This window comes from Acomys russatus, chromosome 27, assembly GCF_903995435.1.
Source record: "Acomys russatus chromosome 27, mAcoRus1.1, whole genome shotgun sequence".
Taxonomy (NCBI): Eukaryota; Metazoa; Chordata; class Mammalia; order Rodentia; family Muridae; genus Acomys; species Acomys russatus.
This window is the reverse complement of record NC_067163.1, coordinates 23,717,379-23,743,116: the sequence shown is the minus strand read 5'-3', so window position 1 is coordinate 23,743,116 and position 25,738 is coordinate 23,717,379. Positions and strand designations below refer to the sequence as shown.

Below are 25,738 nucleotides of genomic sequence, written 5' to 3'. Positions count from 1 at the left end.
GGCCTAAACCACCGCACCCAGATGATGAAGTGCTAGGACTGACCCTGGGCTTCATGATGCCCAGCAAATAGTCTATACCCACTGAGGACATTCCCATCCCCACACTTCCTATCTTACAATTTCCAGACTATTCTAGTCTCTACCCTTGGCGTTTGTCTTAAAATCCCCACAGAGATGGAGGTAAAGCAGACCCGGGCTGGGGCTGATGGCCTTGGACTAGGATCATCACACCACTTCTAAGTTACGGGCAGTTGAGGCCTGTGTCTAGGTCAAAGGAGACGACCTATCTCAGCTTTTAGCCTATAGTTATTAAAGCAGACAATCTGAATTTTGTACTTAAAAACTGAATAAATTATACAAACAACTCAATGAAATGTTTAGATGTAAAAATTGGCGTCTTAATGGTCTTAAAAATTATCAGTAAGTATTTAGGCTTTGTTCTACTTCTGAATGTAAACCGTAAGCACTACTTCTGTAGGTGTGTGCACATAACCTGGAACTGAACCTAAGGCCTGAGGAAGCACTGTACTAGTCGATCCCCAGTCCTAAACACATCACGCACCTTATGTCAGTACAGCTGCTGACTTTCATCCCACACCTGCAATCCTAGCACCCAGAGGTAGAGCCAGGAGAAATCAAGTTCAAAGTCATCTGGGACTACATGAATGACCAAACACAAGCTTTAAGTGTTTCTATCAAGTTTCAAAATGGCAATGCTTCTGTTTAATGCACATCACAGTTAAAATGTTTTTGCTTAAATTGGAAAGTTTATTTGTTCAGTACACCAAATAGGATGCAAGCATTGTCATGACAAATATACAGAAATATGCAGATCAACATCAAACAGTAATTTAGTTTAAATGAAAGGGAATCTCTTTATGTTATGACAACATACTCCCAAGAATCTCTTCTTCAGTTAGTCATACATTTCATAAAATAAAGGATTACGAATTTAAGTGGAAGTCAGCTTGTGAATTCTTAAAAATAAAACTCCAACTCTATTAATCCATGCCAGTTAAACACTGTAACTAAATTTCCAAGTAAGCGCGAGGGAGACGAGGCAGTCAGTGACCCTTTTTGCTCAACCAGTCAAGGAAAATGGTCACTACAGTAGAGCAGGCAGGCAGTCGGCTGACTCACCAGGACAGGGTCCTAAGGTGCAAACTGCTAAGTGCTCATCAATAGTGTGGCACGGTTTGGTCCATGATGTGGTTTAATGTCGAGACATATCACAATTTGTTACAGAAACACAGAGATAACTGTTGTTTTAAATATATATGTATATATGTATATTTTAAAGGCCAGGTATACCTCCACATACAAAGAAAGGTCCCGGGAGGAATTTATAGGAAGTAGTCTGGGGTGCGCCGGGTCACATGAGGCTCTCCACGACGAGGTGCTGGGTCAAACTGAAGACTAGAAACGATAAAGAACCGTCAGGGAGGGAGACAGCCATCCATCCACCCTCCTGTAGCTCTCTGCTATGACTGCATTCCATGTGGTGGCAACAACACATCACTACAAGTGACACTATTGCCACTTTACAGCTATGGTGAAAACGTGCAGTGTGCCTGTGTGTGCTTGTGTTAGCGCCCGGCGGAAAAGACTGACACTATTACCAGTCAAAAGGCCCAAGTGAGACTGAACAGGCTCTGCTTGCTCTGGTCTAGGAGCAGCATGGTCTCTTACCATCATGCTTAGTGGGGCTAGGTGTGCATGTTTGTGTGTTTACTAGGCACAGGAAGTTCCCTTCTGGGATGAGTTTGCTGATTTTATTTAAAGAACACTAATCAAGTGCCTTGCCTGTCCTGGACTTATCTGTACACCAGGCTGAGCTCAAACTCAGACATCTATCTCCCTCCGAGTGCTGGGATCAAAGGCATGCAACACCACACCCAGCTGTGAAATTTTCATATTGTGAACCAACTTTGTGGTCTTGGATCAGTCCCACTAGTACTTCCCTTCTGCAAGCAGGGATGAGCTTATTTTCAACTTTTGCTGCTGGTGAGACAAGGCTTCATGTAGTCTGGAGTGGACTCAAATTCCCAGTAAAGGTTCATTCTGAACCCTGAGCTCCCTTTACTTGTAACTACTGGGACTCTAAGCAAGCATCTGTTGTCATGTACAGTCAATGTTTTACTTTTTTTTGAAACAAGGTCTCATATATCCCAGGCTGGCTTTGAACTCTGACTGGCCTGCTCCCAAGTACTGAGATTTCAGATGTGCTTCACCATGGCCAGTTTATACAGTGCTGGGCGTTAACCCAGGGCTTCATGTATGCTAGGTAAGCAGGGTACCAGTAAGGTCACATCCCCCAGCAGTAATGTTTTATTAAATTTTATTTTTGATTATGTATGTATGTGTTTGTGTACGGCTATGTGCATGAGTGCCAGTGCTCAAATGTCAGAAGATGGTGTCAGATCCCTTGGAACTGGGATCACAGAAGGCTGTGAGCTACTGTGCAGATGCTGGGAATTCAACTTGCAACCATCTGGAAAAGCAGCTGTGCTCTTAAGTACAAGCCATCTCTCCAGCCCTCTGGAGTAGTTTCTGTAGTTCTGTAAGATTATGACACAAGCTTCTAGTAGTTATAATGGACACATTTTTCTGTCTGGGTTCTTGTTCATTGCTTTTCTGAGAAAAGGTACCCGTATGTAGTCCTGGCAGTCCTGAAATACACTGCTCTCAAACTTATCTGCCTGCTTCCACCTCCACTTTTAGGGTTCTGCTTCCGCCTCCACTGTTAGGGTTAAGGAATGTCTGGCTTAAGGCTCTCTTACATGGTTTTCCATCAGCTGTAAGTTATTGGCAAAATTTCACTAACTTCTAAATAATTGAAAGCTATTTTTCTGGGCAGAGTATGCAGCTCAGTGGCACAGCAATGGGCTGGCATGTATGTGGCCATGGTTAGTATGAGCTCAGTGGTACAGCAATGGCCTGGCATGTATGAGGCTGCGGTTTAGATGCTTAGAGCATCAAAAGAAAGCAACTTCTCAAGTTAAATGTTCAGGGAAGAAGGATCACACACTTCTTGTTTTACCATTTTATAAGCAGAACTCTTCATGCCTTTCTCTTTAAAAAAGATTATTGTTCATGCATGTGTGTATATGACTGAGTGTGTGCACATATGTGTTTAGGTATTTGTGGAGACCAGAAGAGGGTGGTAGATTCTTTGGAGCTGGAGTTATTGGTGTCTGTAGGACCTGAATTCTGGTCCTTGTGACTCTAGCAAGTGCTCTGAGCTGCTGAGTCATCTCTCTAGCCCCCAACTCTAATTTTTCCCTCTAAAAGTGATTGCATATCATTAAAATGTAAAGTTACTTACAAAGAGTATTTTAAAGTGTCATCTAATTCCATGATAGCAGCCTGGTTCCCACAACGGTAGCAGTAATTGGGTGCACTAAAAATGGTGACCACATTCCGATCATGACACCAGTTATATCCCTGCAACATCAAGAGAGGTCATTTTTCATTATAATTCAACCTTGACACAGAGAATGCAAATCACAAACACTTCCGTGGCTATGTAGCCATCTGTTACCTTCTGTGATCTAACAGTTTATGCACCTGCTCAGAATACTGTAGGCATAAGATTCTATTATACACCCTGGAAACCATGGCGCTTTTTTAACCTACACCTGAAATCTTAGGGTATACACTGAATTTCTCAGACAAAGCTGGTAACCTCCCCATTTCCCTCATGAATTCTGTTAAGATTTTTTAAATTGTTTTTTGAGAAAGAATTTTTGCTACTTAGGCCACTGTGTTTTTAAACTTCCAGTTGCCCTAGCCTCCCAAGTGGTAGAAATGTACCTGGCTTCCAAAGTTTGCTGCATAAACCATGAAGCTGGTATTAGGAAAATACCAGAGAGCTGAGCCACTGCTCACCTGATCCGGTCTTAGTCATTACACATCTTTTTTCTACTCAGTCATCACCCACACTGCTGGTGTAATGAGGGTTAGTGTCAGTCCATGTATGTGCTCTTTATCATGCTGCTAGCCTGCTCCTTGCCTGGCGAAGTTTGTGTCCACCCTCTTAAAGGCACTACTTGGTTTAGAAGGGTTAAGTTCTCTTTTACTCCTTGACTAGTGACAAACCACACAGCAGGAGAACCCAGTAACTGCCACCTCAACCAAGTGATCAGTTAATATAACCAGCAGTGGGATGATCAGCTTTCTAACGTCCTTGGCAAGATGTACCAAGGGCACATCACTCCACAGTGTGCACCTCAAAGTGCATGTAATAATCATAAGGAACATTAGTCAAGTTTCTGTTGAGCATATTCTCTGGAAGGGAAGATGTGCTGTTAACTACTGAGCCACTCTCTAGTGCCTATTAAGGGTATTTTAAGAATGTATCTCTCTCCATCCATCCTAGACTGGCCTGAAACTCACGACCATGCCCAGATTTAGAAAGGTAATTTCTTCTTTCTTTTTTTGGTTTTTTTGAGACAGAGTTTCTCTGTGTAGCCCTGCCTGTCCTGGACTCGCTTGGTAGACCAGGCTGGCTTTGAACTTGCAAAGATCTTGAGTGTTGGGATTAAAGGCATGCGCCACCATGTCTGGCCTAGAAAGATATTTCAAAACAAAACTTTCATCATATAAAAAAAGAATCTAAAGAATTACTTCCACTGGTAACTTGGATTACATTATAAACACTATAAAACATCAAACTTTGTTACCATGATGTGACCCAAGTGTTTAGGTAGTAGGAATATACCAATGAAAACTTCCTGACTAACACCGTGGTTACAACAGATAATGGCTTTAACAAAATATACATGGAGATTTGGGGGTGTGGAGCACTGGTAAGGGCTATTCAAACAGAAAGTAAAGAGGGGAGAAAGAATGGGAAAGCAAATATATTTGCTTAAGATACTTACACTTTGAACTTGAGCAAAGAACATAAAAAACTGTGATATGCCAGTCATGATGGCAGCACTCGGGAGGCAGAGGTAGACAGGTCTCTGAGTCTGAGGCCAGCCTGTTCTACAAAGCGAGTCCAGGACAGCCAGGACTATGAGAGAAACCCTGTCTGGGAAAACCAATCCCCCACCCCCACTGCAAAACAACAAAAGAAAACCAAAAAAACCAATAAACAAAACCAAAAAAACTTGTGGTACTATTTTCACATTTTTGTCTCGATTTAGAAACTGAGCTATAACTCTGCTCTGGGGACCTAGTAGTTTTCTTACTTGCAAAGGTAAGTAATGCTCCCTCCTGTCACCTGGTGATAAGACATGCTTCCTACGTTCTACGTCATGAAGCCGTATTACAGACACATACATGAGAGCAAAGTAACTGCAGGGAAAGCACATACTTCCATCACAAGCTGGTGAGCACGAGACACCAGCGTGAGACCGTTGGCATGGTTAAAAGTTTCAGAAATATCTTGTCCAAATGTGTAGCCAGCACCACGTGGTGAGATGCCCCACCCGCCACGGTCATCTGGGTCTGACCATAAGAGATCACACATTGGGCCCTGGACAAGGAGAGAAGATACGTGAATTATTAGCATTTATGTTTAACTGAGTTAGCCTTCCCACATGTGACCACATTTTTTCTTAAAATCAAAACAAAATAGCTGCCAAATTCAATTCACCTCATGTGGAACTTCTTGTAAACGATCCAGGGCTCTTATATGATCCAGTGTATCTATGGATGGAGAGAGGCCACCATGGAGGCAGAATATCTGTTTATAAATTGAGAAGAAAATGTTTTTGTTTTTATAGTTGCCAAAATAATGAACCACTCTTTTTCTTTTTCAAAATATTAACTGATTTGTAAAATACAGTAGACAGCACCATCAGGTCATTTAGCAATAATCTCTACAGTAGTAGTAGGGGTCCTGCCTGCTGAGGGTTTTTCTTGTTTTCTCCTTCCTGCAGATCTGAGGGCCTTCTGCCAGCTCTACCACTCAGCTACAGTCTGGGCTCCTCACTGCACAGGTGGTTTATACAGTGCTGCTGAGGAAGAGGGTCCTCATCACCTGTCACTATGTTTGCTGTCACAACAGCAACATCCTACCGATTCCTGTTATTGATTACAAGAGGTTGTTGGCTTTCTTCAGATGTACTAAGTACATATCCAGACACTGCAGTCATTTTCTTTACTCCCTCCGCAGACTATGCTCACTATTTGTGTGATGTGTGCAGGGCATGTCTAATGGTGGTTGGAGGCAGCTGTTGGGGTTTTCTCCTTACACTTTATTCACTGAGTTCCGCGCCTTGCACACCTTCTATTCCTGTTAACTATGTAGGATACACGTACACGCAGGTTGCACGTCAGTGGGTGCACATGCATGTGTTCCTTCATCACCCCACCTTACTCACTGAGGCAGGGTCTCTACCTGAACCAGAGCCAATATGGCTAGCTTGCACTGTGAATCACATCACAGCTGGGTGCTGTGCCCTCCATGGCTGCCAGTGAGTGATCTGAACTCCACTCTTCAAGCTTACAAAACACGCACTATCTTTGTTTACAGATTAAGAAGAAAATGTTGTTTACCCACTGGATTCCTCTTACTATAGACAGTGTACCTATAGGACTTCTGACATAAAACTGAATATACATGCCCCCCCCCCCCCCCCCCCCCCCCCCCCCCCCCCCCCCCCCCCCCCCCCCCCCCCCCCCCCCCCCCCCCCCCCCCCCCCCCCCCCCCCCCCCCCCCCCCCCCCCCCCCCCCCCCCCCCCGGCTATCTCCTGCCAATTTAAGGACTATGAATCAAAGAGAAAAATGAAAAATTTAGCGAACAGGTTTCTTATTGGTTGATTGACAGGGTCATGCTATGTATGTATGCCAGGTTATCTTAGGATTCAACAACTCTGCCCAAAGCTTCCGAATGCTAGGACAACAGGTTTATAGGATCACACCAGCCCTTTTCCCCAACTTTGATGAGGTTTCTAATGTTTCGTAACTTAGGTTTAAGTCATAGGAATGCCCCCCCCCCAAACACTGGTCTCATTTTTGTTAGCTACTGAAGTTATAAAGCATATGGCTCTGAGTTTGCACGCTATAATCCGAGTGCTAGGACTACAGGCAGGTAATGTACATCATGCCCATCTGGGAGGACTTAAGTTTTCAATTCTTCCCTAAGCACCACAGACACCACGCTTCTTAAAGACTCAGCAGACTTGGCCTACAGACATCTTCAGGGAGGCTGGCAGAGTGGCTCAGCACGGGCTGTGAAGCCTGACAACTTGATGCTGATATAGACCAATTCTCTCCCCCATCCCCAATAAAGGTTTAAAAAAATCTCTGAGCCCTAGTAGCCATCTAAAAAGCCAGGCAGGACAGCACTGCGTGTGAGCCCACTGCCGGGGAGGTGGGGACACAGGGCTCCCAGGGCTCCTCTGGAAAAACCACGTCTTGAAAAGGTGTAGATCCTGACGTCAACCTCCAGCCGCCACAGGCACACACAGTTCTTTAGATCTGGTTTGCTACGTACCAATATACTCAACACTAGATATGACCTAAGCTTGTCACTTCCAGGACTCTGTATACCATATTTTTTGTTTTTAGAGACAGGGTTTCTCTCTGGGTAGCCTTGGCTGTCCTGGACCCGCTGGTAGAGCAGGCTGGTCTCGAACTCACAGAGATCCACCTGCCTCTGCCTCCCAAGTGCTGGGATTACAGGCGTGTGCCACCATACCTGGCTACCATTTGTTTTATCTACTTGATTTGTGAGGTGTTCAGGTCTTCCAGTTGAACTCAGGACCACTGGAAGAGCAATTAGTGCTCTTAATCTCTGAGCCATCTCTCCAGCCCTATGTTTTGTTTCTTATAAATACTTCACAACAGAAAAGACTGAGGAGTTTGGGGAAAGTTGGTTGGTATGTAAGTTACATTAGGAGTTCTACCAGTGTATGTACCAAGTTTTAAAATTTGATACACCATCAATACTATTAGCATTATCTTTCTAAAATAATTTGTCCATTACTTTAGGGCCAATAAAAATTATTGCTTGAAAATTTTAATTTTAATTAAAATTTAATATCTTATGAATTAATGCTTTCATTCAAATTAGCAAGTAAAGTCAAAGTATTGTCATTTTAATTACTGCAGTATCCAAAGTCATGGCTGGGAAAATACAGATAGTTATACTGCAGAGGGTTTTGGTTTTCTTTTCTGACAGGGTCTCACTATGTAGCCCTTAATGTTCTGGAACTCACAATTAAGAGATCCGCCCGCCTCAGCCTTTGAGTGCTGGGACTAAGGTGCGCACCACTGCCCACTAATACTGCAGAGTCCTACTCTACGTTTTATATATGAATTTGAATCAGCTCACCACAAAACCTCCAAAGACTGGAATAGAAAACTTGTATCTTGTGTATACCACAATCCTTACGCTGGTGAAAACAAAGTACTCCTTGATAGAAAAGATGTAATATACAATATGATAACTGTAGTTACCACGAAAACAGACAGGAACGATGAGCTACTAATGAGAACCAGGAAACAGTACAATAAGGGCACGTATTGTCTTTGGCCACAAGATTTTTGGGCCAGGGAAACTAGGGCTTGGGGCCCCAGGCCTCGAATCCCAGCTAATTGGGAGTTTAAGGCAGGAATCTTAGACCATCAAGCTGTGCTGGGGTATAGTGAGCCTGAGCAAGTTAGTGAGACTATGTCTCTAAAACTGGCGCGCGCGCACACACACGCGCGCGCGCGCACACACACGCGCGCGCGCGCACACACACACACACACACGAAATCCACCACCACCACCAAACCAAAGGGCGTGGTTCAAGGGTAGCACACTTGTTTAGCATGCACCTGACACTGAGTCCCCAAGTTCAACCCCCAGCTCTGTATTAAGTAAAAAAAGCCAAAGAGAAGTTTACATCACTTGTAAATACAAACCCTGAATTCCTAATAGTAAATGTCTCCCCACATTTAACCTCCTTCTGCAAGACAATCACACAGCACTTACCTGTCCGTCTACTAAAGCCGTAAGTGGAAGATAATCAAAGAGATCGGTAAAGTATTTCCACACATTGGCATTTCCATACTTTCGTAGGCATTCATCATAAAAGCCGTACACTTGTGTGATCTGCCGGCTTTCATGGTTTCCTCGCAGAATTGTAATGCGCTCCGGATAGCGCACCTGGAAGAAAAGGAAAAGAAACCCATGGTACAGTCATCTCGCCAGTACTGTGTTAGTTTAACCTCATATTCTTTTCTTTAAATAGTTCTTTTGTTCACTTGTAAAATTAAAGGACAGGTATGTAAGACATATACGGAACAAGTGGATTTTATCCTTAGACTTGGGTCCCCTACTATGGACATCTCATTAGGAATATATACTTTTCTGAAATCCAAAAACCCTAAGTGCTTGTTCAGCCTAGACAGAAGGAACAAGGAGGAAGTAACCATTGTAATCTTGGGCAGGAACTAAATAGGAAAATAAATGGAAAGTCTAGAGCTCAGTGAGGTGAAAACTCTTTGCTATGAAGTCAGGTAAAGCCAGACCAGACTACAGGAGAGCTGCAGGGTTTAAGAAGTCAACTCTACCGACTGTATGGGACCAACTAGGACTTGGGGAACCAAGAAGGAACAGGTAGGCGCTAACGCCAGATGTGGGGAGGGAAGGTTCAGCTCTCAAAAGCAGAAGTATGGCATGCTGCAGGTAGGGCAGAAAGAACTGGAAGGCACAGGAATGGTGGTTGGGCTTTGCATGGCATGAACTAAATAGACTTGTTTCATGATGCCATATGAAGGACAGTAAGTACTGAAACCAATACAATTCACAGAGTTCAGCTATGGACAACAATGAGTTATATATTTACCAAGTGCATTTAATGCAATGATTTGATCTCTCTTTAAAAGTTGAGCAGACCATGAAACTAAAGATGATACATGCAACACTAGCATTCTTGAAGCTCACCCCATGCTAATTTCAACCATACCTTTAGTGCTACAAGAAGAGTCACAGTCTCCACAGAATAATAACCTCTGTCTACATAGTCCCCCATGAACAGATAGTTTGTATCTGGTGATTTTCCACCAATTCTGAAGAGTTCCATAAGATCATGGAATTGGCCATGCACATCTCCACAGACAGTAACAGGACAGCGGACCTCTTGTACATTTGATTCTTTTGTTAAAATTTCCTTAGCCTGTTGAAAAAGGAAAATAAACAATTAAAATTCTGTTACACATTTAACAGCACTTTGCACCTATTTAAAGAAAATCTGGGGGAAAACCACTTGGAAGTATGCTTTATAAAATAAACCAAGCCAGGTGGTGGTGGTGCATGCCTTTGATCCCGGCACTTGGGAGACAGGCAGCAGATTTCTGAGTTCGAGGTCAGCCTGCTCTACAGAGTGAGTTCCAGAACAGGCAAGGCTACAAGAGAAAGCCTGTCTTGAAAAACCAAACAAAACAAAACCAAAAAATCCCCTCAAGACTCCACAAAGCCATAGCCCGACACACGGCTGTAATAGCAAAGACTGGAAATGACACATCTATAAAGATACAGAGACCTTGGAATCCTTATGTGATGCCAGTTGGAATTAAAATTTGTTAATTATCCATGGCAGTGTTATTCTCTTATTTTTATTTTTTATTTATTTTTTTTTAGCTTATTTGTCTCTGTGTATGCCACACGTGTCCAGGAGGCCAGAAGAGGGCATCTGATGCCCCGGAGCTGGAGTTACAGGTGGCTGTGGGTACCTGTATGAACACTGGGAATGGAACTCGGGTCCCCTGGAGGTGCAGCAAGTGCTAGCACCCAAATGCCCCTTCAGCCATGAGCTGACATGATGCAACCCAGCACACCCAACCAGACAGAACGAGTGGTAACCAATAGTGAAAAACAATGCACTGATATGTGCGGTAACTTTGAAAATACCATGCTTGGGCCAGGCATGGTGGCGCACGCCTTTAATCCCAGCACTTGGGAGGCAGAGGCAGGTGATTACTGTGAGTTTGAGGCCAGCCTGGGCTACAAAGAGAAACCCGGTCTCAAAAAAGCAGAAAGAAAGAAAGAAAGAAAGAAAGAAAGAAAGAAAGAAAGAAAGAAAGAAAGAAAGAAAGAAAGAAAGAGAGAGAGAAAAAGAAAGAAAAGAAAATACCATGCTTTAGCCACATGAGAGATGACCTCTCATGCCCGGAAGGGACAAACAGAGGGGGAAAGTAGGCCACAGCTACTTAGCACTTAGGATACCGAGGATCAAATTGGGAAACCGCAGCTAAGGGTGTGGGGCGTCTGAGGGTAATGTGAAGCTCCAGGGGTGTGACGGAACCACACATACGTGTTTTGGACTAGCCTGGTCTACGTCAGCCATGAGAAACGAGGTCTGTCTCAAAAGCCCCAAATAAAGGACAAAAAATTACTTTCTATGACAAACATGAACTCTCCACTTATTCAGACTTATTTTCCCAAGTTTCACAACTGTTTCTACTGATCTGTGTTGATTCTGCTAGAAATAGCCATGCATCGCTCTAATGACATTATGGTCAACCATATACTACAGTGGCCCTTGAGGTTCTCATTGCCACCCCAGTGACAGAGCTGTCCTAGCATGGTTAATGTGTTACTTATGTGTTTGAGGTTATACTCGTGTAAAAATCAAATCTATGGTGTGACCAGACTTATAAAGAGTATAGCATATGCAATCTTATATATATTATAGATAATATAAACGTAACTGTTACTTGTTTATGTACTTTTTTGTTAGGGCATTCTTGTGGCACTTCAAAAAGTTGTGTAAAAGAGTATGCTGAATTCTGCCCACAGAAACCTCATATGTCTTAGTGTTTACTGCATCTCCCAACTGTAATTTTCTCTTGTGTTACAACTAATCTTGAGTTAACTATGATGTTCTCATGGCAAAATGCCTAATGATGACCTTCTCAGAACATGACCTAACATTCAAGCAACGTACAACTGTAATCCATGGTGATTTTTAGTTGACTTAAAAAAATCTATACCAAGCTGCACACCAGCCAATATTTCTTCATATCTGATTTAACCTTGAAGACACATTTAATGTTAATTTTTTTCCCTATTTAGATCTAGTTCAGTGCTTGCAAATGCTCCTGGATGTTCCATATACAGATGACACCGCCCATCTTCCTTCATAAATCTACTTAGTGTGTGATGAACACAGGACACTCACACTTGGTGTGCTCCAGACCAGCCTGTGGTTTTAGTCAGGAGACTCTTAGATCCCGCCTCAAACAATGAACCAAGTAGGCAGGATTGGCCTACACCTGACTGAGAAGGCCTCACCTTCCCAAATGCTCAGCCAGGAGACTGGAGGAGGGTTTTTAGTGGCCTGCCTTTGTCAGAGAAGTTCTTTTCTTTTCAAAAGAATGTTTCTATTCACATTTGTCTGTGTGAGTGTATGGGAATGTGTCTGTATTGGTGCCCATGCCTGTGTGTGCTTAGAGGCCTGAGGACAATGTCAGAACCCTCACAGCTACCTACAGGTGTCTGTGACTGTTCCTGAGCCTGTAACAGGGATGTCATAATCTCAACTCTGGTCCTCATGACTGCTCAGCAACCACTCTTAACCATGGAGCCATCTTTCCACCCCCAAGAAGCTCTTTTTATCTACAATGTAGTATTCACCTGGCAACACTTCCCTTAATGGAAGTTTTGGTTTCTTTGTAAACTCGGTTATATTATGTAATGTAAATATGTTTTTGTTTTAATCCCAAGTGTTGGGTTTTAGTTTGGGCTTTAGTTTGTCCACAGCTGCAAGGGTGTGGTCTTTGTCAGCTGGAGTTGGTTTAAGTGTGAAGACTGAGGGGTGTAAAAGAGAGCCTATAGGGAGAGCGAGGGAGGCTTGGAGGAGACTGACAGAGGACTGTCTGCTGTGCTTGCTACTGACCACTGAGACTGGCACTGCTCCCAAAAGAACCCAACCTGGCAGGAAGAAGCAAAACATCTGTGTCCCATTTTCTTCCTCCTAACCTTTCTCTCCTACCTAAGGTTGGGGGTTGGAAGGGAGTCAAAGGTGTTTTAAAAACCCTAAATAAAGCAAGTTTGTGAAAAATCTACCCACCCATTATCACCTACTAGCTTATTAATGTAATAAACATCAGCAATTTTCTGTTATTTTTGCATTCATAACATAAGTTCTATTTGTTCAAAGTTTTAAAATTGAACATATTTTTAAAAAATGGGTTCTATCTAATGCAGCCAAGGTTAGCTTCAAAATTGCTATGCATTAGAGGATGGGCCTCCTGCCTCCACCTCCCAAACGCACTGGTTGTGGACGGGTGCCTTGTGTCGTGGTGTGAAGCTAGGACTCTGCCTGCTAGGCCGGCATTCTTCCAGCTGAGTGACAATCCCAGCTCTCCGTTTTCAAGAGTAAAAGACTGATGCTTAGGCCGGGTATGTAACACAGAGGTAGAACAAGCTCTTCCGAGAACACAGTCCTTCAATCCTGGATTTTTCAGTCACAGAAACCAACTCCTCCTTTGTTTAAAGCTCTGCTGCTTTGAGTTTTCTGTTGTCGCTGACAAACTAACCACTAGCTACCACAACACTATTGAGAAAGGCAGCTTCTCGTCTAGATAATAAAACATAGCCTGTCCAGAGAACGGGATACCAAATCTTTAACGCCATTTTTCAAGTGTGTTTGATATATGAGGAAAAGGGGACAAGTGCCAAACCTACAGGATCACCTGTTTAGTTTTAAAAAGCTTAAATAAAATAAAACACTAGCGTTACTACTGCTGTGGTCTTCTTGCAGCACACTGGATAGTAAAACTGGAGGGCTGTCTACAACCAGAAAAACCATCTTGCTGTTGCATGTTAGTTACCTAAGTGCTGCTGCCCATCACAGAACAAAGCATCACAGCCAAGTCAGACAAGTCCAAGCATCAATGCAGGAGAGAAACCCAACAGCCTGGCTGTCAGTAACAATGAAAAAGCAATCCGTAGAGGCCTTCCCAGAGCAGCAGCAACTCCTGCAACAAAGCTGCCAGCCACAGTCTGGTCCGTGATCAGTAAGCCATCACCAGCTGTACTCAAACTCCCTTTGCAATGCACTCCCTGCCTCCGCTTTAAAAGGGCTGACTGGACTGCAGGTGCGAACAAACTTGTTTGGTACATGGTTCCGTTTTCTATAAAAACTGGTATTTCTACTAACTCCAATCATGCTTTCTGGCACTCTATGTTCTACTGTAGTAATCCAAAGTACTGACTTGGGAGCTAGGGAGACAGCTCAGTGGGTTGAGGCACCTGCCTCCAAGCCTGATGACCTGCTCACAGAGTGGAGGGAGAGAACTGACCCCGAGAGTGGTCCTCCGACCCCTGCATCCATGCTGTGGCCTACACCTTCTCTCCAACAAATATATACATGCAAGTTTTATTATTTTTTGTTTACTTTTACATATACATTTATATTACACACATATACAATAAATTACATACAGCAAGAAGGACCACGAAACAATTATGAATTATATAAATGTTACATTCATAGTGTTTTGCCTATTTGTATTTGGAAACCTTGGAGAAAACATCTTTCCTATCTTGGTGAGTCTAAAACTCTGAATGTAAATCATTATCTATCATATCTCACCTCGATCAACCTAACAACATCTATCTAGACCTAAAAACAACTTACCCCTTAAACAACTAAGCTTAATTGTAGAACTAAACTATCCGGTCTTCAACCCCATCAGAGACTTAAGAAGGAGTAAAACTATCTGAGTAAATAGGAAGGGCAGGTTAGACAATGACAGAGACAGTCTGCTGCCTGAGCAGTCACCCAACACTCTCTGTAACATTGGACCATCCTCTTCGGCCTTCTGGCCCACTGTATCTGGCAGACAAATTTGTGAAGCAGGAACGACTGAGGACTTGCTTACCCTGTCTTGGCAGAGTTTAGCCATCGACTCTGTCTGTGTCCAGGCTTGCCCACTTTTAAGCAGAATTTTGTCTGTGGCAGATACGAGGACATTTTGCCCGGTGGCTGGTTTGCTACTTTTGAAGCCATCTCCATCCATAAGGAGGTTCTTTGATACTTATTATCTTCTCTGAGGTAGGCTGGGTGTTGCCAGGAGTTAACCTGTCTTATTGTCAAAGGATCCTTAAAATCATAAAAACATCTTTATATGCAATATTCTGTAGGTCTCTGAGGTTTTTGAAGAGCATATCTAACTATTTTACCTCATCTATAGAATCCTATCTGTCTGTTAAACCTAGGGTGCATATCCTTGTGATGAAAACAGACTAGTAGTTGACATGACCAGGAGCTGATCCACTAACAACTAACTTGTATTACTTACTCATCCTAACAGCCTGCAATAGCACCTTCAAAATATAGGAAGTAACCCTCATGTAATTGAGTTGTATGGGTATACTACTTTATATTAGAGTAGAAATATATGTGTGTGTGAAGAATAATCTTGAATTTGAATTTTATACCAATGTATCAAAATTGAACTTATTTTGCATCAATATACAAAATTATATACCAATGAATTAAAAACAACCTTGTTTGTGAGTAACAGTTAAGGTCTATAGTTGAGAAACAGGTTCAATAATCTACTTTTTGTCCTGTCATCCCTATATATTCCTATCTTCCCCTTTCCCTCTTTTCAACCCCCATCTCCATACCTAAGAAAGAAAGAAAAGGAAATGAGAGAAATCCCTGAGTCCAGCCTTGTTTCTCTCTGAATAAGACTAATAATAACAACTTATAACCAACTCCAAATGAAAATAAACATCCATATCACAAGAAAACAATCAAAACCCTCCCCAACCCCACTTAAGGGAAATGGGGCATCGTTTTCTCCTTTAAGGCTCCTTCTGGCTGATTTGGGACGAAAAATACCTTTGTAGGAGCCCAAATACAATTGGGGAAGCAAGCTAGCAATAGCAGTTGTGGTCCAGTTTCTAAATGTTGAGAAATTCCAGGCTTAATAGAAATCGTGTGTGGGACAGTCTGAAATGCTGGACCAACTGGAATTGGAAGTTTAACAATTAAAAAGTCAGTGTAAAATAACCAAGGTTACTGTACCCTCAGTCTGACGTAAACCAGTTAAGTACACCCAGCTGCCCCTCTTTGCTGGTACTAGGATCCAAAGAAGCCAGGTATGGAATATCCTAGCCAAGCACTTTCCCACTGAGCCACACGCCTACCCTCAGAATCTTATTCTGAAGTCCTTTTACGCAAGTACACCTCCCACAGCAGTGCTCTACGTACAGTGTTTTAAAGCTAACTTTGACAGGAGCTCTAACCTCTTCTGAAAAATTTGCAAGTGCAGGTCTCCAACTTTTCTTTTCATTCAATTCTTCCATCTAAAGATGCTTGGATCAGCCCAGTGAGTCCACAAGCGCTATGGACAGCGGAGCCTGTGCTCTTCTTTTACTGGCTTGTGATTAGTCAGGATGAAAGGGGAAGAAAGTCCTCACAGCATTTGGTCCGTCTAGCCTTGTTTAGACAAGGTGTCTAGGGCCTGCCACTCTAGAGCATGAAGTCCTGTCTTTCCTACGCAAAAAGTAGAAACAGCTTGGTTTTTTTTTTTTTTTTTTGTCCCCAACAGAATTTGTCTGAGGGTTGAATCTTAGTTGTGTGACAAAATATATTCTCATTACCATATTCCTAAAATTGTGTGTGTGTATGTTAACTGAGGGCTTATTCTAATTAGCAAGCCGTGTAGGCAGTCCTGGACTGCCTGGACTGACGCAGTTACTCAGTAGAGTGAAACACTTGATAACTGTGTCGACTCACAATGTACACACAGAAGGAGCCAGAAGCAGTTCTAAAAATGTAATGTTTTTACTATGATGCAGCAACAGAAATTAGATTATTTCTAGGACACAAATAAGACCAAATTTAAAACTGTAATGTGGATAGTAGTTTAAGACCACAGTTTGTAGCTGGGCAGTGGTGGCACATTCTTTAAACCCAATACTTGGGAAGCAGAAGCAGGCAGATTTCTGTGAGTTTGAGGCCAGCCTGGTCTACAGAGTGAGTTCCAGGACAGCCAGGGCTACACAAAGAAACCCTGTCAAAAAAAACAAGAATAAAAACAACGCAGGGAAAAAAAAAAAAAGACCTACTGCTGCAAAGACTATATTGAAGTATGATAGCCCTTTCTTTTCTTTTCTTTTTTTTCTTTAATCTATTTAAAAATATTTTCATTGGCCGTGGTGGTGCACGCCTTTAATCCCAGCACTTGGGAGGCAGAGGCAGGTGGATCTCTATGAGTTCAAGGCCAGCCAGGTCTACAAAAAAAGAGTTCAGGACAGCCAGAAACAACCCCCCTGCCCCAGAGGCAAATTCTTGGGTTTAAGGATGTACCCAAGTCCTTCCGTCACTTTCCCTACTGCCAACAGGTGGCCAGCCCTTTGCTGTAACATATCCAAAGGCTATGGTGCTTGCCTTTCACGGCACACACAATCTTTCTCCTCTACAGATGAATGAACTGCTGCGATGCTTATCTCTTCTGCTCCAGGCAAATTCATGGAAAGCAGAACATAGAACAGACAATCTGAGGCAAATGGTCTTACATGGAGTTTTAAAAATCTACAGCCGGGCTAACAAGACGCCTCAGGGGTTAAGAGTACTTGTTTCTCTTGCAGAGGATGTGGATGCAGTTTCCGGCACTGACGTGGTACTTCACAGCTGTCTATAACTACAGTTCCAAGGTACCCAACAGCCTCTCTCTTTTTATTTTTGTTTTTGGTTTTTTGAGACAGGGTTTCTCTGTCTGACTCACTCTGTAGACTAGGCTGGCCTCAAACTCACAGTGATCAGTCTGCCCCTGCCTCTGCCTCCCAAGTGCTGGGATTAAAGGTATGTGCCACCACGCCCGGCCCTAGCCTCTCTCTTAAAAACAAAAACAAAAAAATGATATATTAATTTTTATTCTGTGTATTAATGTTTCACCTGCATGTATGTCCGTGTGGGGGCATTGAAGTCCCTGGAACTGGAGTTACCGACAGCTGTGAGCTGCCATGTAGGTGCTGGGAACTGAACCCAGCTCCACTGAAAGAGCAGCCAGTGCTCTTAACTACTGAGCCGTCTCTCCAGCCCCCATCCCCATAGCCTCTTTTGACTTCTATAGGGACTACGTATATATGTGGAACAAAGGAATATGTAAGACACAGTATTCATATACATAAATCTAAAAAACCATTTTAAACACTCTACAGGGCTGTCAAGCAATGTAGCATATGCCTGCTACATCCCAGCACTCGGGGCTGAAGCAGCAAGATCTGGGCTCTCAGCCAGCTGTGGCTACACAGCAAGACCAGACCAGCCCAGCCCAAACCCGCAGAGTCAGTATAATCATGGTGCCTCTCTTCCTGCACCACTGGTTCATTTGCCCATAGATGACTTGTTTCTTCTTTTTGGGGGCTTGGTTTTATTAAAAGACAGGCTAGCTTCTAACTCATTATATAGTTGAGAATAACCTCTGATCCTTCTGCCCCCAACAAGAGGTGCTTGAGACTGAGCCCAGGCCCTGTGCATGCTAGCAAAGCATTCTACCAACTGAGCTATAGCCCTAGCTGCTCCACCTGCCTTAAAACACAGAAATTAACCCTGTGAGTCGAACAACATCAAGTGTCTATATGCCAAACGACATTAAGCTTTGAAGGCATACTAAGAATAGAAGTACATACTCTTAAAAAGCAGGTTGTGGATATGTACACAGACCAAGATGCTAATCCTCTGGTCCCGCTTTAATGTAAGCAAACACCACAAACACCCCTCCATTCCACATATACAGAGGCCAAGGCTTAAAATAGCACCCATAGATGGGTTTATAGCCAGGCATGGTTGCGCATGCCCACATTCCCAACACTCAGGAGACCAGCCTAGCTTGAACAGTGAGTTTTAGGCCTGCCTCGGCCACACTGGGAGATCTTAGCTCATAAACAAAACAAACAACAAACAAAGTTAATGGTTGTTAGCATATTATCTTTCTCACATATCTCCTAAGTGTGAATTAAAGAAAAAAAAAGAGGACTTTCAAAAGCTACTTACTGGTCTGTAACATGCATGTTTGTTTTTTCAGGATGAACGTCTGTGTGTGCCTAGTACTTGGGGACAACAAAGGAGGGTACTGGGTACCCTGGAACTGAAGCTATAGACAGTCAGCTGTCAGGTAGGTGCCGAAAACTGAACCTGGATCTTCTAGAAGAACAGCCACTGCTCTTAACAGCTATGCTGCCTCTCTAGCCCAGGGTTGACATTTCTTTGTTTTGTTGAGACAGGGTTTCTCTATGTAGTCCTGGCTGTCCTTAAACTTACAGAGATCAAGTGCTGGCATTTGGCACAATTCTAATACACGTATTTCCATGCCCATAGCTAGCATCAGACCCTCAACAACACGGTTAGAATCTCAGTGAGTAGGGCCAGTTGGTAACAGGTAAAAGTGCTTGTCATCAAGCTTGACAACCCGAGTTCTAGTCCTGGGACCCACACAGTAGGAGAGAACTGACTCCTGTAAGTTGTTCTCTGACAACCCCAAACAATTACTGTGGAACGTATTCAAGTGCATATATCCCATATACATATGTGTGTAGGCATAAGGTCATTGTGTCATTCAAATGTGATTCTGTACCCTGCCTCCTATTGTCTGGTTGCAATCCTTGTTCTGAGAGTCTCAATACTGTGTAGACACTGCTCTCCAAATGTCCCTGATATGTCAAAAAAGCAGCTTACAGTCAATCGATAAGCAGGAGAAAGAAGGGGGTAGGGGAACGAGAGGAGGACACAGGGGATTCAGCCACGGGCAGTTGTCCAGAAGCGACCAGGACAGAGAGCTTGGCAAGGAAAGCTACAAAGTCCAAGTATCTCTGGGATGTACGGTGGGAGGAAACAAAACGAACTTAGAGGGTTAAGAATAGAGTAATAACTGCTCAGTTCTTGTGCTGTGAAGCTTGTTAATAAGAGTCTCAATTATCTGTGTGATATCTCGGTTAAGAGAAACAAACAGTTTTATAAAAATAATTTTAACGTGTGTGTGTAGTATTTTTGCGTGTGAGCACAGGTGAGTTGGAGGGCCAGAGGTTGACATCAGGTATCCTCCACTGCTCCTTCTGCTAGTTTTGAGACAAGTTCTCTCACTGAACCTGGAGCCCACCTACTAGGCTCGACTGGCTGGCCAGGAAGCCTATGGGATTTTGTCTCTAGCTCCTACGCCTGGCTTTTTACATGGGTGTCTGGGGTCCAAACTCAGGTTCTCATGACTAATACTTTGCCCACTGAACCATCCCCACAGCCCCATCAGTGTTTTAGTGAAGAACTCAAATGCAGTTCTGTACTGTAAAAAAAAATTAAATCCAGCTACTCTGGCTGGCTGGAGTACACATACCCTTAATCCTAAACAATGACGGTAAAGTTAGTTTGCAGAAGGAATGTGTTATCAGATAAAGTGATCAATTAGGAGAAAGATGTGACAGACTAGTAAATGCCCAACTCTCATGAGGGAAGAGAGGTGAGTTAAAAAGGGAGCAGCAAAGAGAGAGAGGGGTGGGGGAAGAGGCACTTTTACTGGGACACTGTACAGAAAACAAGCTAGACACAGGTGAAGACACATGAACCAAAGGATGAGGAGCCAGAAGATTACAACAGATTGCTAGAGTTAGTCTGAGGTCAAACTGAGTAAAAAGTCAGAGGCTGAGGGAAGCCAGAGCAAATCACTCAGCTTGGAGAGGAGTTTGAGTCAGAACAGCTGGTTGAACCAGCCAGCCAGAATTCAGAAAGAGCTAGAAACAGGGAGCTTATCAGCAGTAAGTCTCAGAGGCTGAAAACATTGTAGGCCTACGTTAGATTGTGCAGAGGCTAGAAGCTTCCAGGACGAGGCCTAGCAGACGGAGGCAGTAAGCTTCTGAGACGACAACTATATCAGGTGGATAAAAGATATTTTTATACTATCCCGCTAGTCTGTAAATCACGTGAACCACCATTTTCATAATGATTAATGACAAATGATGTCAGTTATTTTAAAGTCTGTGAATGGTCAATGCACAGCAGTTGTCAAGTTCATAAAGCAAGTCCAACTTTTGGCCTATTCCTACGAAGGGAATAATCTATGCTATACAGACCTCCTTCCCAAGGTTAGTATGACCATTGAGAAAAACAAACAAACAAACAAACTACAGGGTTTCATTGTGTAGCCTTGGCTGTCCTGAAATTTGCTATGTAGCCAGCTAAGATTTTTAGCAGTTAAAACTCCCCATTTTTGGAGACAAGGTAGGCCTCTTCCACGTAGCCTGGGCTGTCTTGGAACTCACTAAGTAGACCAAGCTGATCTCTACTCAGAGGTCCACTTGCCTTAGCCTCCAGAGTGGGGGAATTAAAGGAATGTGCCACCGTGCCCAGATAAAACCACTCATTTAAAAAAAAAAAAAAAGTTACATCTATTACAGAGAGTAATAGATTATCTCAGTTCGTGTGTTCTATTTCCACCAGGAACTAACTTTCAGCAACATCATTTTGTTTGGAAGTCAAGTATATGCTCTTTCACATTATGAACTTAAATATCTGCTTAGAAGCCAGAGCCATGAAACATACCATCAGCTAAATATAGAGTTTACATGGTTTTCTTATATATTTGGTTGTGAGTGTAGTCTCTTAAAGGCTGAGCTATCTCCCCAGCCCTAGAATTTATATGTATTTCTACATAAATCTCAGATTTTCTGATTAAAGACTAAAAATAGATCTCTGCCAACACAGAAGCAGCCTAATCCCCGTCCCCATCCTCTCAACCTGGCAACCCTCCCCCATTATCATCACAAATGTTTTTCAGTTACAGAAAAAAACTTAAGTCTTTTTTTAAAAAAATATTCTTCCGAAGATGAGAATTAAATATAGTTCTAGTCACAGAATGTCCCGGACAGGGCCAGACGGGCTCTTCGGCACACCATCTTTAAAGCTGCTGTGGCCTCAGCCACAGTTAGCTTCAAAGCTATTCCCCTCAGACACTAAGATGAGCTTTACTGCCATTACCCCAGTACCTGTGACCACGCTCAACTTGATTTCGATTGCTTTAGTTTCCAAACTGAATCAGGGCAGGAATTTGATTTCTGGGGAAAACCCATCTCCTTACAATGTCACTTTCTGTATAGTGGTATGACAAACAAAATCTAAAAATCACATCATTAAAGCATTTCATGAGCATGGTGGTGCACACCTTTACGCCCAGCACCCAGAGGGCAGCGGCAGGCTTGAGGTCAGCCTAGCCTACGTAAGAGTCCTAGGACTGCACAATGAGGCCCTCTCATTAAAGGAAGGTAAGCAAGGGACTCCCTTTTAGCCCAAGAAACAGCTCAGCAGGTAAAGGCGCTTGGTGCCCAAACCTGGGGACCAGAGTGACCCCCAGAACTCACAGAAAGTGGCAGGACAGGACTCCCTCATGTGCACCTACTTAACACATCACACGAAATTTAAAAAAGAAACTTTAAGAAACTACCCAAAAGGGATTTAAACTAGGTGATCTGCATAACGCCCACCGTCGTCCGGCTACATACTTCCTACATGGAACTCCGGCTCTGGAAGGGTAGAGTATTCACAAGACCAAGTGGGAACAAAAGCTGTGTATTTTACCACAGTGCTGTAAACTCAATAAAGTGTGTGTTGAAGATAACAGGAAACACACAAAGTTTCGGTGATGGCCACTACACACAAAATCTCCTTTGCACATCTACTCCACGGTTCTTTCCCAAAGAAAGTGAAGTGACACCGGAAACAGGATGGAAATGCGTCCTTCCTCATTTGTCATTCACCTCTCACTTCCTGTCAGGATTGTATGGGAGTAGCTCTTGATACTTTCTGCGCAGAAGATAGACTGTTTGGTATCATCCCCACCTCACAGATAACGGTAACGCGTCAGATGTACAGGGGCTGGCAACTACATGGGATGGAGCAGAACTGAATTCTGATTGGCTGAACTCAAAACAGGGATGGAGAGATAGCTCAGCAGTTAAGACTCGGTACTGCTCTTACAACCGACCAGAGCCCACCCAGTTAGTTCCCAGAACCCACATCAAGTGGCACACCACCTCTTACACTGCCAGCTCCAGGATACAGCTGACATCGCTGGCTTCTGCACTAAGCACACAGATGCGTAAATTAAAAATTAATAAAAACAAATCAACCTATTACAAAATGGGAATAAAGTTAGACCAGCAGGTGGAGGCTGAAACCATGGGAACACATGTATACACAAGCATGCACGCACACACAGACCCGCCCATGTGAAGCCAACTATTTCTTCCACCGGAAACTCCATCCTACGAAAACAGAGGACAAAGTGATGGGCAATACTCTGTGAATTAGTGGAGATACACAAAGGAAAACCCACTCAGCCTAAAATGTAAGCTTAAACACATCATATGTTGCTACGAACTGATAATCCAGTTTATTTAGAAGCTGAAGTTAAAAAAAAAAAATCCTTTTACCAGATTCAGCTAGTGTCCTAAGAGTTTAAGACACAAGAGCTATATTTTCACAGCAGTGGTACAACCTTCTGCAATAATGTACCCTAAAATTATCACAAAGTCAAAGGGAGACACTGAACTGACTCAGCCACTTCTTGGTTTGGACGTGAAGATTACAGTAAGACTGACTGACTCATTCAACTCCCAAACTCGACAGTCCAGTGGTGCTCGAGCTTGAGAGAGACCGTGTAAAGGGTTAATTTTAAGACATAAAATTACACAAGGGAAACAAGTTGGCTGGGGTGATAGTTTTATTTGAAAAAAGAAACTCTTCCGTGTTAAGTAGTTAGTCACTATATAAAGGCCTTGGTCAATTTGTAAAACACTCCGGGCTATTATCCCCTCACCCCGTAGTATCCTGACTTCTAAGAAAAATGTATAGACTATGACTAGAGATAATTAACTCGTTTACTCCTCCGTGAGACTCTTGAACATGAAAATACAGAGAGGTGATTTAATCCATATTGTAAAAGAGGAATGAAAAAAAAATACTTTAAATAAAGTGACCAAAGCCAAAAAAATTCCAGCGGTTAATAAATCAATAGACACAGACTTCTAAAAGTTGATAAGACACAATCAAAAAGGGTTTACTCAATCCATCACTTGCAAGCTATGGGGACGGGGGTGGGGGGGCGGAGAACAGGCAGTAAAACTGAAGTAACTTTCTGTAAATGTGGTAGCTTATAAATAGCACATATCCCAGTTATCCTTGCCAGTTAAACGCTGTTTCCAAACCCAACACCTGCTGCCTTCTCCCAGAAAAAGAAACCATCGCTCCCCATGAGCCACTCACCGCCAAGACCAGTCACCACCTGCCTCCACCAAAATCAGCCCCTTAGAAAGGTTTGCCTGCCATCACGCCCACTAGTCTGCAAACAAAAGCTTCATGCACGCCGCGGTTTCCCAAGGGCCCCCCCACCCCGCCACCCCCCGTTCACCGGCGAGCAACCCCAACGCCAACCAAGTCTGGGTGTCGACTTTCAGGATAGTTGTCCGTGTACTCAGGGGACTGCAGCAGGCTGATTTTCGGGGTTGGGGGCGGGGATGGCGTCCCGCACCCCATCATATACCCCCGGCCCAGGCGGGGCCCGTTTCCCCCGCGCGCGCCGCCCCCCCGCCCTCGCCTACCTTCTCGCACAGCGTCCGCACTTGGTTCTCGTTGAGCTGCTTACACTCGTTGAGCTGCTCTACCCACTGGTCCAGCTCCTTGGTGAACGCCTTGTCGTCCATGGCGGCGTGCCGCGCGTCCCCGCCGCCTCCCCCGCCGCCGCCGGCCCCCGGCGGGACCACCGAGCCGCGGAGCGCGCAGCCCGCGCCCCGCCCAAGCCCCAGCGGGCAGCTGCGGGCCGCGGCCTCCCGGAGCGCCCGCCCCGCCCGGCCCCGCGCCCGGGGGAAGGGCTCACGGCTCGGAGGAGCGCGGAACGCGGCGCGGCTCGGGGGAGGCTCCGGCCCGACGGCGCCTGCCCGCCCGCTGCCGCCACCGCCACCGCCGCCGCCGCCCGCAGGCCTCTCCGCGCTCTAGCCCCGGCTCTCTCGCTCTTTCTCTTCCCTCCCTCCCTCCGGGTTTCCGTCATCGCCCCGGCATTTCCGCCGGGAAAAGGCGAGTGGGCGGCGCCGCTGGGCTCGGCGCACGAGGAGACGGGCAGCGCCCTCGCGCGGTTCGGCGGAGAAACGGTCCGAGGGGCCTGGGACCAGCATCCTTTCCTGGTTCTTCCTTTCCCGCTCCCCACTCTGGGAATTCTGTTCTTGCCTCGGACTCTTTTCCGCACAGGGAATTGGAAAGTGCGGGCTTTTCCCTCAACATTTCACTATCCTAGAACAGGCATTAGATATTTCTTGAGTAAATTTTTATTCTTAGTACTAATTCGTTGGAGGCCCTAAATCTCGGACCTTTTCCGTATGCATTAGAAAGATTAAGTAATTAAAACAAAACAACAAACAAACAAACAAACAAAAAACACAGCGATTTCCTTACATTTATGTATCTGTCATGTGTGTGCAGGTGCCTATGGAGGACAGAAAAGTGGATCCCCTGGAGCTGGAGTTGGGATGGTGTGTGTTGCCTGAAGTGCTAGGAACCAAACTCTAGAAACCTACAAGAACAGCAAAACTTTGTTTTGTTTGTTTTTGTTATTTGACACACAGTTTCTCCCTGTAGCCTTGGCTGTTCTTTAACTCGATATGTCGACTAGGCTGACCTCGAACTCAGATACCTGCCTTCCTCCGCCTCCTGAGTGCTGGGACTAAAGCTGTAGGACACCACGGATGGGCTTTTCTTAACCCCTAGCTAATTCTCCAATCCGTAAAATGCTTTTAAA

The 25,738-nt window shown here is 44.1% G+C and overlaps 1 protein-coding gene across 1 annotated transcript; it reads right to left on the bottom strand.

Annotated features, from left to right (window-relative positions):
* Window positions 1-747: 747 nt before the first annotated feature.
* Window positions 748-24,692, bottom strand: Ppp2cb (protein phosphatase 2 catalytic subunit beta). Its single transcript, XM_051169395.1, has 7 exons — window positions 24,549-24,692; window positions 9,910-10,119; window positions 8,934-9,107; window positions 5,603-5,692; window positions 5,321-5,482; window positions 3,326-3,444; window positions 748-1,416 (listed from the first exon to the last, which is right to left on the bottom strand). Exons 1-7 carry the CDS (start codon window positions 24,648-24,650, stop codon window positions 1,344-1,346), a joined length of 930 nt encoding a protein of 309 aa, XP_051025352.1. The 5' UTR covers window positions 24,651-24,692; the 3' UTR covers window positions 748-1,343.
* Between the last annotated feature and the right edge of the window lie 1,046 nt (window positions 24,693-25,738).